This window comes from Abramis brama, assembly GCF_963993115.1.
Source record: "Abramis brama genome assembly, chromosome: 8".
Lineage (NCBI taxonomy): Eukaryota > Metazoa > Chordata > Actinopteri > Cypriniformes > Leuciscidae > Abramis > Abramis brama.
This window is the reverse complement of record NC_139970.1, coordinates 712,574-727,439: the sequence shown is the minus strand read 5'-3', so window position 1 is coordinate 727,439 and position 14,866 is coordinate 712,574. Positions and strand designations below refer to the sequence as shown.

Sequence of the window (14,866 nt, the reverse complement as noted above, 5' to 3'; positions counted from 1 at the left end):
ACTCTCTGGAAACAACTACACTAAAGTTGCTCTCCTATTTAAATTCATGAACATGCGAATGGTAAACCCTAACACATACTACACCATCCAGGAAACCTACTATGTTGACCCTATTAAAGATTTCTGGGAAGAGAAGAGGTCTGAGGCTATCAGCTGACTAAAAGGGAAAGATGTTGTGCTCCTAGGTGTGTTTATTTTTACATTTGACCTTGTTCTACATACATTTTTATGTTATTATACAATTAAACTAATTCTGCAATCATCTATCATACAGGTATTGTATTTTTAAAGTACCTTTTTTAATTTTTTTTTTCTTTCTTTTCTTTAGGTGACGGCAGAAATGACTCACCAGGGCATTCTGCCCAATATTGTAGCTACACAACCATGGAGCTTGACTCTAAGGAAATCATCCACGTGGCCACTATAGACAAGCGGCAGACCAACTGGAACTCCAATGTCATGGAGAAGGAGGGTTTTATCCAGACAGTAGACAAGCTTACCCAAGAGATAAAGGTAGTGGAGTTCTGCACGGATGCTCATGTCCAGATTGGAGCCCTTTTGAGTAAGTGGTCATATAATAAAATGTTTGAATAGAAATATTAAATTGTTGATTGAGACACTTGGGAATAAAATGATTACATACTTCACAGACCCAGACAAAGGCAGATATATGGATCTGAGAATTCACCACAGCCTGGACATGTGGCATGGTGCAAAAAATCTGTGCAAAAAAATAGCAACCGTAAGTTCTAAAACATCTAATTTCATTAATAATGAATTGTACCTTCCTGCATGTCGATGGAATAATTTTATGTTATATCTCCATCAAAATATTTACAAGGAATAACTTCCATCGTTTGTGTTTTGTTTAATCACCATAAGGCAGGAAAGGTGAAAGGACAGTCTCTTCTCCTTCACTGGCTGAGGGATATAGTAAACCATTTCTGGTGGTGCTGCAAGACAGCAGAAACATTTCAGCAGTTTCTTGTAAGCAGGATGAATGTTATAAAAAAACAAATTATAATAATGCCATGATTCAAATTCCTGTGATATGATAATGTTTATTTGTTTTACTTTCCTCAGGCACTTTGGATTGGAGTTCTGCATCATGTTTGCAACAATCACACCTGGGAAACGGGAAGCTACCAACACGACCACCTTGAAGACGCTCAGGATAAAGAATGGATTGAGAGAGATTCCAAGAGCCATAAAGCGCTAGTGGAGATCGTCCTCAACAAGCGCTGGCAGAAGGATGTCCACAAGTATCTGCGCTTCAGGTAAAGTGTGGGGACATGACATTTAAAAAGAAATGTAACAGTGCCATAAGTCATGTGTGGGTGGGTGTTTTTAGTGTCAATTTTTTTTTTATTCATCTAGATCGACAGCACATCTCGAGTCGTTTCAGAATCACATTCTGATGTATGCCAGCAAGCGCCAGGCCTTCACTCCCCGAGTGTATGACACGAGAGTTGTGCTCGCAGCACTGGACTACAATTTCCACCGTGAACGGCCAACATACAGAACGGCTGAGGGCCAACAAGTGTATGTCAAACTCTCATCAAAATTTGTTTTATTCAAATAATTGCATATTCACATTATAAATTATGTATTCACAAGTATGACAGTTTATTTCTCAGAATGACTAAATGACTTGTAGTAATTGTCTTTTGTTAATTTTAGTTATAGGAAGAAGTACAATAAAAATGCAAGGAGATATAGCCTTTACGCCGTAAAGTGTCAAAAATCATATGATTACATCCCTGAGTTACAAGCACGAATCTTGAAAGGGAGAGTCACAAGCGGAATTGGGATGCCGCGAAAGAGGTCCCTAAGAGCGGATGACCCAAGGCAGCTTGGTGTTGTGCCACCGATACCGCCACCACCGACATCAGAGTTGGTACATACACAGGTCAGCAGAGGTCTGGGTAAGTGACACATCTACTTGCCCTTATTTTAGCCCATAAACTTATCCACAAAGTAATACTGAATTGTGTGCACATGTCTTTCACAGGATCAGCCTTCCATGCTGTTTCCAACTTGGAGACAGATTGAGATGTTGTTTTGCTGGTATTTGAGTTGTAAATACATAATAAAAAATCATTGTAAATAAAAATAAATCTATATTTGTGTTTTCAAACAAACTCCATTTCAATCATTTTGTGTATCAAATTTTTTCCCCCACATAATTCATGACATTTTTCACTATCCCTATTGTAGAACAAATACAGCACAATTACAAATCTTTTATTTTTTACAACAAAGTTTGAAGTCAACAGAACTTCAAAGAATACAAAATATATAAATAGATATAACTATTTATAATATTTACAAAAATTTGGAATGTAGCCGGTGTATTGTCCCTGAGGGTCTGGAAATTTTTCCCTATTTTCCCTAATTCTGCAAACACAGCAGCTGGGAATGACTCTCCTGTTCCCCTGTCCTAATGAACCATGCTGCCAGAAAATAAAGTGTCTGTAAGCTGCATGTCTGTATTCACGATTATCATCACCGGGCTCCCTTACATTTCCAAAAGCAGTGAGATCCTCCCGGTACTGCCTATGTATCCGCAGATATCCCTCATCCAGGCAGTATTGTGTAAAATGTGGAAGGAGGCTCACACAGTGGGCAGGGTCTTGTCCACAGCATTTCCGCTCCCTGTCCGTCGGCATGTCTCTGCAGTGGCTACAGGTACACCAAGGTACCCCCGGAACCTCCGCAGATGTAGGGGCACCATGTCTTTGCTGATGCTCCATCAATATATCAAAGACCAGACCCGGCTGCCTCTCCAACACTCTACCTGTGAGGTGTATGTGATCCTCAAGACTCATATTCTGCAGAAGTCTCTGAAGAAATAATAGGAAATAAAATAGGGTTAGTCCATTCGATATACATGTAGGTATTAGATACACCTATATAGTCACAAGGTTAAACAACATGTTTTGCAGTATATTGCATGGGAGGCATTGCAGGGATCTCATGTTTCAATGTTGACAAAATAAAACTTTATTTGTGTGCAAAAGAAAACATTGTTCTCTGTAACATTTTCTATAAATCATCTTTTTCATAAACAATCAATTAGCTCAAGTTGTGAATATTTTGCTACGTGTAAAGGATTGTACAGAGAATTAAAATTCAATGCTATTGCTAGACACATAAATTATACAAACCTCGGTCGCTTCTCTTCTCTGCCTTTGGAAACTTTCAATTCTATCGAGATCGTCTCTCGTAGCTGCGGGGCATCTTTGTCGTCGTGGTATTGACTCTCGCTCTCCTCCTCTTCCTCGTCGTCCACCTCCTCGCCTAGATCCCACTGATCCACTGCCTCTCTGTCCTCTCCCTCTCCCTCTCCCTCTACCTCTACCTCTTCCTCTCCCTACTGTTGAATCATCTGATGATGATATCTAACAATGCACGTAGTTCAGAAAATATAATGAATAAAGAAGGCATAACTACTAATTATAATAGTTCATGTTTTTCACAGTCAGTAATTCATACTGTAACATTCGTTTGTTCGTTGCGTCATGTTGCAGTTTGTTTGAAATAACAAACCTGTTCACCTGAAGGAAAACTCGACGAAGTGCTATTAGAAGACATCCTGTCAAAGCTTTTTGGTACATATCGCCTACCGTAGATGCAACGCGCATTTGAAAAAGCGAGGCGCTGGAGAGCACAATTCGTTTGAATGCAAAATACAATTTCACCGCTAGATGGGAGAAATTCCTACACAGAGTCCCTTTAACAAATACAACCTTTGATTTTAATAACGTATTAGTAAATGTTGAAATTATTATTAACTAAGATAAATAAATGCTTTAGAAGTATTTTTCATTCTTAGTTAATGTTAACTAAGGTAGTTAACTAATGTTCACTAATGAACCTTCTTGTAAAGTGTTACCTATTTTTAGCGCAATTTTCCCCCGGAAATTGCGCTGGTTAACTCATGATTTCTGTTCTGTGCGTCTGTGCGCACCAATCTTGCACTTCTATCTACTCCTCAACCAGACCACCTAGAGACTTCGGGTTTTCGGCATTATGTTAAGGAAGGTCTAATCTCGGGAACGCACAAAAAAAATCCAGGAAAGAATTTACTATCTCTTAGTGTTGTGATCCCATGAGGTGAGAAAATTGCGCTAAAACACACACCGAGTTTTTATTACTTGTTTTTACTGTTCCATTCCAGTATATGTATATTTTGGAAGCAATGTAATTTGGAAAGTGTCTGCCAAATGCATAAATGTAAATGTAACACTTCTTTAAAAAGTCTTGTTCTGTTTTGGGTTATCATGGCATTATATGGTAACTTTTAATAGTGTCATTATTCATTTTTTCTCAATTTTGCAGTGGTTTTATTTGTATTGCTTTTTTCGTACTTTACTGTGCTTAATGTGAGAATCAATATGACTTCAGTAGTTTTCAGCAGTGAAAATAACTGGTCAGATCTGGTGAACATGTCTCTTTAATGGAACAGTTGCTCTGTGTAACACTGGGTTACTGGTTTTCTTCAATAAATCTTTGCACATGGTGATGGTGAATCACATTCACTGTCATGTTGTTATTTTAGACAGTTTTAACTAGGTAGGTCAGAAGTAACACACATAATGGTAACAGACATACTGGTAACCGACAGCAAAAAGCTCTCTGTGGTCATTAAAAATCCCATGGCATTTCTCGTAAAGAGTAGGGGTGTAACCCCGGTGTCATGGCCACACACCATTGGCCCTTACCAATCATGGCCTCCTAATAATCCCCTTACATTGAATTGGCTCTATCACTCTCTCTCCTCTCTCCACCTATATCCGGTGTGTGGTGAGCGCACTGGCGCCGTTGTACTGTGGCTGCCGTCGCATCATCCAAGTGGATGCTGCACACTGGTGGTGGTTGAGGAGAGATCCCCTGACATGATTGTAAAGCGCTTTGGGTGTACAGTAGTACATATGAAAGCGCTATATAAATGCCCGATTCTATTATTAAATAATATTTATAGTAATACAACTTCAATTCATACGGTGTGTGTGAATCACCTAAACCATCTTAAAGCATGACTGCTTTGAGAATGTGATGATGCTCTGCACCACTAGATGGAGTATGATTGCTTTTCAAATGGCTGGAAGTGAAAGTAAAAGAGGATGGAAGATTCTCAATGCCAAGGCTTTAAACCTGTTAGAACTGGATATTTAAACGGCCGCATATTTTGGTAAGTCCAAAACTTATTCTTAACCATGTAGTCATATAAAAATGAGCTTCAATTTTTTTCTTGTTTTCTTTTTCTTCCTTACATGACATTTTAAATCCAGATAATTATATTTTGATTTTTGGTTAAACTCTTATGTCCATACAATAGCGATCTTTGACCAGCTTTGATCAAAATAACAACTAAAGCTAAATTACTTTTGGAATTAACTACATATTTGATCAAATTTGTGTTACAATATTTTAAACTGTCAATATTTTCAGATCCTACATTCACACACTGCTGTAGCAAATATTAGAATCTGAAGAAACTGTAAGAAATTAGAATGTGTCATATGTCAGGTATATTCATATGAATATAGTGAGTATAATAAAAATACCTCATCAACAACTCACAATGAACTAATTTAAACTAATTAATATCTGAACTACATATTAATATATATTTTCATTAATATAAATCTACTTGTATACCTTATAGCCTCTAATTGTGGTTTTACCTAAAACAAAATTACAACAAGCTGAATATGCTAATAAATACTGATTGATTATTAAAACTGAATAAATACATAAACACAAAACAGAAATTCTGTGAAATATCTGTACAATCTAATGTCTTAAAAATATATGTCTTAATCATTATGTGTGTGTCGCCCATCATTATGTGTGTGTTTGTCTGTTATTAAGTATCTGTTCCTCTCTGCAGATGATGTGGTTTTTTGGCATGTGACAGTGTCTGTCTGGGCAGAAATGTGACTTCACAGTCTCTTTCGTTTATTTAAGTAAAATAAATTGTGTTTAGGATGACCAAAACACAAGAAGGCAGGAATAAAAAAAAACTGATCCCCAACAGAACAATTTCAGCTTAAGTGTTTGTATGGAGGATATGGTTTCTAAATACACCCTTTAAACAACTATCTTTGGTTATACTAGAATTAACTATAATTTTACTTTATCAAATTATGAGAAAGATAATGAGATATCAAAGCGGTTTCTGCAGTTTCCAAATATACTGTTGGTTGCAGCATGTTAACTTTGGTTAAGCATTACTGTACTACAGAAAAACTCTGTGTTTCCAAATTAAAGGCCTGCAATCAGTTTCTGAACACTCACTTGAGAAGTAAGAGTTGAAGGACAGTGACTTTAAAATGAGTCTCCATGTCAAGAGAGACGATGAGGGCACTGCCTCTAAAATGAGTTCTCCATATCCTGGATCAAGCTGTGTGTCTCTGAAGAGTAATCAATCCATGGAGAATCCTCTTCCTAAACTCAGTGATGGATCTGTGACCTCTGACCCCAGGTAAGACACTAGTGTATAAAGACTTTTCTCTGAGCACTTGACTGAATCCTGTTAATGCAGCACTGTCTCTCTTTAATAATATTAAAAATAAAAAAAGAGTAGTTTTCTCTGTAGTCTGTGTACTATTTATTACATTAATCTCTATACTAACCTGTACTCATCTGAACAGTCTTTTAAACTCGTATTACAGCACTTATGTCACCGAATCATTTTTGTATACCTTCTTTTTACACGAATAAATGTAAATCTGAAGTGCATTCAAGCTACGCAAGTGTGTAAAATGCTTGTAGCGAGCAGAATGTTGCAGAGGGCCGTGAGAGAACGGTGTGAGGCCGGTGGCGTGATTGATAATGATTGACACCTGCGCGATGCACCGGTCTTGTTTCTCTCACGGAGGAGTGAAAGCATAAAAGGAGGAGCGATGACAGTGAAGAGAGAGAGAGGACCAAGCCTGGACTTATGTTGTGTTTTGTTTTATTATGTGTGGCAGCAGTTGTCCGTGAGGGGCTGCCGTCTTTATTTTCATTTTGTATTTGTTTATTCATTTATCAAAAGTTGTTGAACGTTCGCCAGTTCCCGCCATTCTTCTTCCCACAACAACAACAAACTTTTTTACAATGCGTTTTTTGTTTTGTTTTTGTCAGCATCAGCATCAGCAGCAGACAGGAATCTGAGTCTCCCGAACCCAGCAGTGTGTCTGTGAAGACTGTCAGGTCCATGGATTGTCCTCTTGACTTCAGATATGGAACAGAGACCTCGGACCTCATGATGGATGACACACAAGCAGCCCTGCTGGTGGAGACTGGAGACCAAATACTGGATGATGAACTACAGAGAGTCAAAGACCAGCACAAAACCAGCACGAAGAACAAGTATGAGAGATTATTTGAGGGAATGAAACTACAGGGGAATGAAACCCTCCTGAACAGGATCTACACACAGCTCTACATCATAGAGGGAGAGAGAGAAGGAGTGAATGAAGAACATGAGGTTTTACAGATGGAGACAACAGTCAGAACACAACACTCACAAGACACTCCAATCTACTGCAATGACATCTTTAAAGCCTCTCCTGAACCAGGATGTGAGGAGAAAGAGCAGATCAAGACTGTTCTCACTAAAGGCATCGCTGGAATCGGGAAAACTGTCTCTGTGCAGAAGTTCATTCTGGACTGGGCCGAGGGAAAAGCCAATCAGGATGTAGATTTCATGTTTGTTCTTCCATTTCGAGAGCTGAACTTGATCCGAGATCATCAGTACAGTCTTCATAGACTTCTGCTGGACTTTCATCCTGAGCTTCAAGATCTGGACTCAAAGATTTATGAGGAGTGTAAAGTTGTGTTCATCTTTGATGGTCTGGATGAAAGCAGAATCACACTGATGTTTTCAGATGCTCAGAAAGTCTCTGATGTGACTGAGACTTCATCAGTGGATGTGTTGATGTCAAGCCTCATGAAAGGAGATCTGCTTCCCTCGGCTCTCATCTGGATCACCTCCAGACCAGCAGCAGCCAATCAGATCCCCTCCAAATACATCCACCGTCTGACAGAGATTCAGGGATTCAATGAGCCTCAGAAGGAGGAATATTTCAGGAAGAGAATCAGTGACGAGCATCAAGCCAGCAGAATCATCTCTCACATCAGAAGAGCAAGAAGCCTCCACATCATGTGCCACATACCCGTCTTCTGCTGGATCTCCTCCACTGTGCTTCAGAAGCTCCTGGAAGAAGATCTGAGTGCAGAAATCCCTCAAACTCTGACTGAAATGTACATCCACTTCCTGCTGATTCAGATCAACATGATGAATCAGAAGTATGAAGAGAGAGATCCAGAGAAACTCCAGCAGTCAAACAAAGAAGTGATTGTGAAACTTGCTGAAGTGGCTTTCAAACAGCTGATGAAGGCCAATGTGATGTTCTATGAGGAGGACCTGAGAGAGAGCGGGATAGACGTCACTGACGCCTCAGTGTATTCTGGGATTTGCACTGAGATCTTTAAGGAGGAATCTGTGATTCATCAGAGGAAAGTCTACAGCTTTGTTCATCTGAGTGTTCAAGAGTTTCTCGCTGGTTTCTATGCATTTTATCACTATGTTATAAAAAATGTTGACACATTGCAGTTCTGTGATGTGATGCATAATCTGCATAGAGATGCAACAGATAAAGCCCTTGAGAGTGAGAATGGACACCTGGATCTGTTCTTGCGGTTCCTGCTGGGTGTCTCACTAGAGTCCAATCAGAGACTCTTACAGGATCTGCTGACACACACAGAGAACAGCTCAGAGAGCATCAGGAGAACCACACAGTACATTAAAGAGAAGATCAAAGATGGACATGAACTCTCCACTGAAAGATCCATCAATCTGTTCCTCTGTCTGCTGGAAGTGAAAGATCAGACTTTTTCCAGAGAGATTCAGGAGTTTCTGAAATCAGACAAACACTCAGAGAAGAAACTCTCTCCTGCTCACTGCTCAACAATCGCCTACATGCTTCAGATGTCAGATGAGGTGCTGGATGAGCTGGACCTCAATAAATACAACACATCATATGAGGGTAGAAGAAGACTGATACCAGCTGTGATCAACTGCAGAAAAGCTCTGTAAGCATTTAATTCTCAATGAAGAATCTGGTTAAAACATTTTAAGTAACATCTTAAGTAAGTAACTGCTCAGTTCACCCATCAACAGATAAATGTTTTTATTGCAGTATTAAACATTTAAATGTAACAAAATTCTGACTAAATTTCTGATTTAATTTCCCTCTCTGTAGGTTGTCGGGCTGTATGGTGACAGAAGAAGGCTGTGGTTATGTGTCTGTAGATGATCAGTCTGTTGATGTGTCTGTAGATGATCAGTCTGTTGATGTGTGTGTCTGTAGGTTGTCTCTCGGTATGGTGACAGAAAAAGGCTGTGGTTATGTGTCTTCAGCTCTGAGTTCAAACCCCTCACACCTGAGAGAGCTGGATCTGAGTAACAATGACCTGCAGGATTCAGGAGTGAAGCTGCTATCTGATGGACTGAAGAGTCCAACGTGTCAGTTGGAGATACTGAGGTATATTATGGTGGTCATAATGCTGATATGTGTTTGTATGTGATCTGACTGTGTGTGTGTGTCTGTAGATGATTAGTCTGTTGATGTGTCTGTAGATGATCAGTCTGTTGATGTGTGTGTCTGTAGATGATCAGTCTGTGTATGTGTGTCTGTAGATGTTCTAACTGTGTGTGTGTGTGTCTGTAGGTTGTCAGGCTGTATGGTGACAGAGGAAGGCTGTGGTTATGTGTCTTCAGCTCTGAGTTCAAACCCCTCACACCTGAGAGAGCTGGATCTGAGCTACAATCACCCAGGAGAATCAGGAGTTCAGCTGCTCAACGACAAACTCAGTGATCCAAATTGCTCACTGAAGATTCTCAAGTATGGGGGGCATTGTAACACACTGACTTGAGTGTGTCTGTGGCTGCGTTTACACTTGTCTTTTCAATGTATATGTGGACAACATCCGGATACAGGTCGCATGTTAATGCCAAGTGTAAACACAGCCTTCGACAAGAGTTTTTAAACTGGGACACTCATCATTATTCCTCCATGTCCATGCTTATAATTCTTCCTTTTGGATTCAAATATTGGCCAGGATAAATATTTACGTTAGTTACGATCCATATTTATAGATCAGATTTATTCTAACAGATAATAGTGGTTTAAAATAGCATATAGTGGAGCAAAAGATTTAAAAGACTTTTAATGTTATATCTCATATTCTCTATATTACTTGAGCACTTTCTAAATAATTAAACTAGGGCTGCAAAAACGAATCGATTAAATCGTTTAAAATCGATTATTAAAAGAATCGATTACGAATTTCATTATTGATTCTTTGTGTCGCGCGACTATTGCGCCACTCAATAATTCGCAGAGATTTTTGAGTATAAAGGAAAAAAAGTTGAGTTGAGCACGGAGCGGAGCAGAGCTATGAGGCGCCGGACTGGACAAAAGCGAAGCGAGAGAGACCGAGTGTGTCCGAGAGTCCGCAAGCGACACTGCGCGCGAGAGAGACTGAGTGTGTCTGCGCGTGAGAGAGACCGAGTGTGTCTGCGCATTAGTAAATTGGTACATAGTAATATATAATTACTATATAAGAGGCATGGAAGTTTGATAAATGGACAACAATATAAATAAAACCAACAATTAAATTCTTACCACTGAATTAGCAGACTGTGATCTGAATCAGATAGACAGAAGATGAAAACACTTTCTTGTCTGTCCCAAGTACCACTACAAAGAGAATATTTTTTCCACAATTTGCAGCACTGAATTTTTCATTCTTTACTCTAAATGACTCAGAGAAACTTCACTATATGCTCGGAAAGGATGAGCTGCAAAATACCTTACACACCATACCAGGTGGTCAATCCATTGTATTTGTTTTTATTGTTTTTATTTTTATTTTATTATTTTATATTGTATTTATATTTTATATACATTGTATTTATAATTAATATTAGGATAGACTAGAGATATTATCTTCTGTTATCATTATTATTATTATTATTGCTATTATTATTAACTATTATCCGACTGCGCGAGACTTGTCTTTTGTGTGCATGTGCTTGTCAAATAATGTCAAACATTTTGTTAAAGATTATAACATCTTTGACAAAAACCCAAAAACCAAGTTTGTGAGTGTGTGCGTCTGTGAGTGAGAGGTTGTGAGTGTGTGCATCTGTGAGTGAGAGTTTGTGAGTGTGTGCATCTGTGAGTGAGAGTTTGTGAGTGTGTGCATCTGTGAGTGAGAGTTTGTGAGTGTGTGCATCTGTGAGTGTAGTGTAGAGAACAAGTTCTGATGTTCAAACAAATCCTGTTAAGTTTTCTGATTTGTATTTTTCTTTATTTTTTTTTAATTATTTATTGTTCTGACAGCTCAGGTCCCTTTAAACAAAGGCCTTTATTTAAAAAAGCCTTTATATTTGGCAGATGTAAAGCATGTGTATGTTTTTTTTTTGTTTTTTTTTACTTTAACAGCTCAGGGATGTTTCAAGGAGCAACCTGTTTGTGCACTTTCCACTGTGAATTTGCACTGTCAGTTCTGTTTTTGAATAAAGGGTTGGAAATTAATGTTTTTTTTAAATCCGATTCATTGATTAATCGAAAAAATAATCGTCAGATTAATCGATAATTAAAATAATCGTTAGTTGCAGCCCTAAATTAAACATTAATAATTTGTGGTTCATATTTGTCTCTTTCTAGTTTGGACTTTGGAGGCCATTTCAGAATCACAGCTGGACTAAGAAAATGTAGGCCCTGTTTCTCATTTTGTCTCTCACACTTTTTTAACAGTGTTATGAACTATTTTTGACAAAGATGCCTTGTATTTCAGATGCCTGTAATCTCACACTGGATCCAAACACTGCAAACACTTACATCGTTCTGTCAGAGGAGAACAGGAAGGCAACACATGTTCAGGAGCCACAGCTGTATCCTGATCATCCAGAGAGATTTGATGGTGGTGAACGGGTTCTGTGTCGAGAGAGTCTGACTGGACGCTGTTACTGGGAGGCTGAATGGAGCGGCTGGGGTCATGCAGCAGTGGCCTATAAGGGAATCATGAGGAAGGGAGGCAGTGACAGCAGGTTTGGATACAATGACAAATCCTGGAGTCTAGACTGCTCTGATAACAGGTTCACTGTCTGGCACGATAAAAAGCGGACTGACCTATCAGACCCTTCACCCCTGTCTAATAGAGTAGGAGTGTATCTGGACTGGCCGGCCGGCACTCTGTCTTTCTACAGCGTCTCTGACACACACACACTCACACACTTACACACATACAACACCACATTCACTGAACCCCTCTATGCTGGATTCAGGGTTTTTGATTCTGAACTGACTCTGTGTCAGATTACTCAACAAAGAGACAAACTCTAACTGACACACTTTAAAATTAAATCACATGTAAATTTAAAGTATTATAAGTGAGCCTCTTGCATGATATTTTTAAAGACCTTTTATAGACCTTTTATGATACGGTTTCTGTGACAAAAATGCTGCTATGGCTCTCGCCTTGCTCTTTTTAATTATTCCACTGCTTTCCTTGCAAGGAGAAAGAGAAGAGCATGCAGAAAAGAGTTTAAAGAAGATGATTGTGAAAAGATTAACAGGTACCGCTATTGTTGTGTTCTGTTGGGATCTGAAAGAGTGTTTGGGTTTTACAGTCATTGTATCGTTTTTATTCACAGTATTCACACCCATTATTACGCACACTTGAATATGTATACCAACTCCTACTCCTTACAACTACTAAAGCCATGTAATAAGTAAGCAAGAGTGGGAGTTGAATACTTTAAATACTTCAAAAATTTTCATTTATTAATAAAATTAAACTTTATACTCCAGAGTGATGAATCCTAAAACAAGCTATAAGCTGCATTGGCATAACCATACCATGTCTGAAATGGACAAAACGTTGTTAAATAAATAAACAAATAAAGTTGTGTGGATGTCTCAATTTCATTTCAGTATATTGTTCATAATCACCTACACAAAGGCTGCCTCACAAACACATTTTTGTCAGGTCCCCAAAAATACACTGTTCACCCTACAGCATAGGCTATAATAAATAATAAACTAAACAAGATTACTGCCAGCTGACTCACTGTTATTGTTGACGAATGGTGATTATTAACAAAATAATGTTCTCAATTTCAATAAGACTGTATTGTTTGTTTTCATCCATTTGTAGTCTTGTGTTTTGCTGTCAGTGTGTTAATTGTTTTTTTCATCCTCAGTTTTGCCTGCCGGTTTGTCACCATAGTTACATATTGATTAGAGTTTGAGTTCAGGTGTGTTTAGTTAATTAGTCTCATTAGTTCCTCTGTTTGCAGTGTCTGCTTCATCTCTGCTTTAACCAGCCCGTGATATAACACAGACACATTGAAAAAACAGTAACACTTTACAATAAGGTCTCCTTTATCAACATTAGTTCATGTATAAATTAACATGAACTAACAATGAGCAATACATTTGTTACAGTATTTATTAATATTTATTGTCAGTAAAAATTAGTGTTGTAGACCAAGACCGGTCTCGAGACCACTTTTTGGTCTCGGTCTCGTCTCGGACTCGGCCGCATTTGTACTCGGTCTTGTCTCGGTCTCGGACATTGAGGACTCGGGATTTTTTTTCAAGACCAGTCAAGACCATAACTGTGGAAATATCACTAAATTGCCATAATATATGTTGTCTAATTTTTTTGTTAACATCCTTGCTTTTATTGGATGTAAAACGTACTGATTCAAATCCAAGCAATAACGTGACTCATTGGTCATTGCTAATTATGTATTTTAGTTACGCTGTCACCCATCCCCACCCCCTTTCACTCGCACTCCCAAGAAAGTGAGCTGTGGTTGTCTTAGAGCGGGAGAAGATGTCTGCAAAATCTTCAGTAATAAAATTCGGCTACAAAAATCATAAAGAATATATTTGTAAAACAACATCCAGAAGAAAGCATACAGCTTCTTGTAAATTCTGCAGTGCTTCGCTTTCAGAGACGGTGGGGACTACGTCAAACTTTTATCGTCACTTGGAAAGGAAGCACAAAGAAAGGTAAGCTAACGTTATGTGTAAGTGATGTTAGCAAAGCTGGCTAGCTAACGTTAGCAATCTGCCTCGTACCAAAATGTTTTACCCCTCACACAAAGAGGTTTAAAACCTCAGTATTAGCTATACATATTAATAGGGATGGGAATTGATACCGGTTCCACTCGAGAACCGGTTCTAAGTTTTATGAACCATCGATATTGTATGCCCTCGACGTTAACGAGTCGTTATCGATGCTTCTGCTCCAAAGCGAATTTTTGTCCCGCCATAGTCTTATTTGATCGGTGAGTAATGTAGATGAACTGCTGCGCTTGTGACAGGGCGCAACTGAAGAACGAGCAGAGAGAGAACCCCGGTCGTGCGTGCGCACTCTCTCTCTCTTCGGAGCCAGGTGAAAGTATAAACCAGGCTTCACCATCTCCTAAGCGCTGTCTTGCTCTCTCTCCCTGGCACATATTAATCAAAATAAATCGACACGATGGTTAAAGGTCGGAAGACCATAGTTTCATGTGGAGCATTCGGATATCTTTTTTTTCCTGAATTACCATTGGGTGTGAATTGTGCTAAAATACCTTATCTTCTCTGAAAAGCGTTCCGCACATTCAGCTGACATAAACCACACTTTAAATAAACGAAAAAACCTATCCAATTAAATGTTTTCTGTGTTGACACAAATCGTGTGGGATGTCACGAGACAGGCCACATAAAGCTGTGTAGCTAATGTTAAGTTACATCGACCTTAGCTAATGTCAGCTCAGCTGCATACAGCTCCCGACATTAAAGCTACG

The 14,866-nt window shown here is 38.8% G+C and overlaps 2 protein-coding genes across 6 annotated transcripts; both read left to right on the top strand.

Moving 5' to 3' along the window:
* Positions 1-262: 262 nt before the first annotated feature.
* On the top strand, positions 263-2,052 carry LOC311088667 (uncharacterized protein; the record flags this gene model as incomplete). The annotated part of the gene is made up of 7 exons (XM_084122910.1): positions 263-562; positions 651-742; positions 883-987; positions 1,084-1,277; positions 1,378-1,542; positions 1,681-1,925; positions 2,012-2,052. Exons 1-7 carry the CDS (start codon positions 385-387, stop codon positions 2,050-2,052), a joined length of 1,020 nt encoding a protein of 339 aa, XP_083979036.1. The 5' UTR covers positions 263-384.
* Positions 2,053-5,104: 3,052 nt separating this feature from the next.
* Positions 5,105-14,239, top strand: LOC311088032 (NLR family CARD domain-containing protein 3-like; the record flags this gene model as incomplete). Of its 5 annotated transcripts, XM_084121660.1 has the most annotated exons (9): positions 5,105-5,194; positions 6,277-6,490; positions 7,135-9,087; positions 9,258-9,539; positions 9,726-9,899; positions 11,730-11,776; positions 11,860-12,112; positions 12,581-12,640; positions 13,827-14,239. In XM_084121660.1, exons 2-9 carry the CDS (start codon positions 6,339-6,341, stop codon positions 13,876-13,878), a joined length of 2,973 nt encoding a protein of 990 aa, XP_083977786.1. In that variant the 5' UTR covers positions 5,105-5,194; positions 6,277-6,338. The 5 variants fall into 5 exon arrangements, with proteins under 5 accessions (XP_083977786.1, XP_083977784.1, XP_083977785.1 ...); XM_084121658.1 differs by lacking the exon at positions 13,827-14,239 and having other exon boundaries at positions 12,581-13,794; XM_084121659.1 differs by lacking the exon at positions 13,827-14,239 and having other exon boundaries at positions 9,366-9,539; positions 11,860-12,721.
* Between the last annotated feature and the right edge of the window lie 627 nt (positions 14,240-14,866).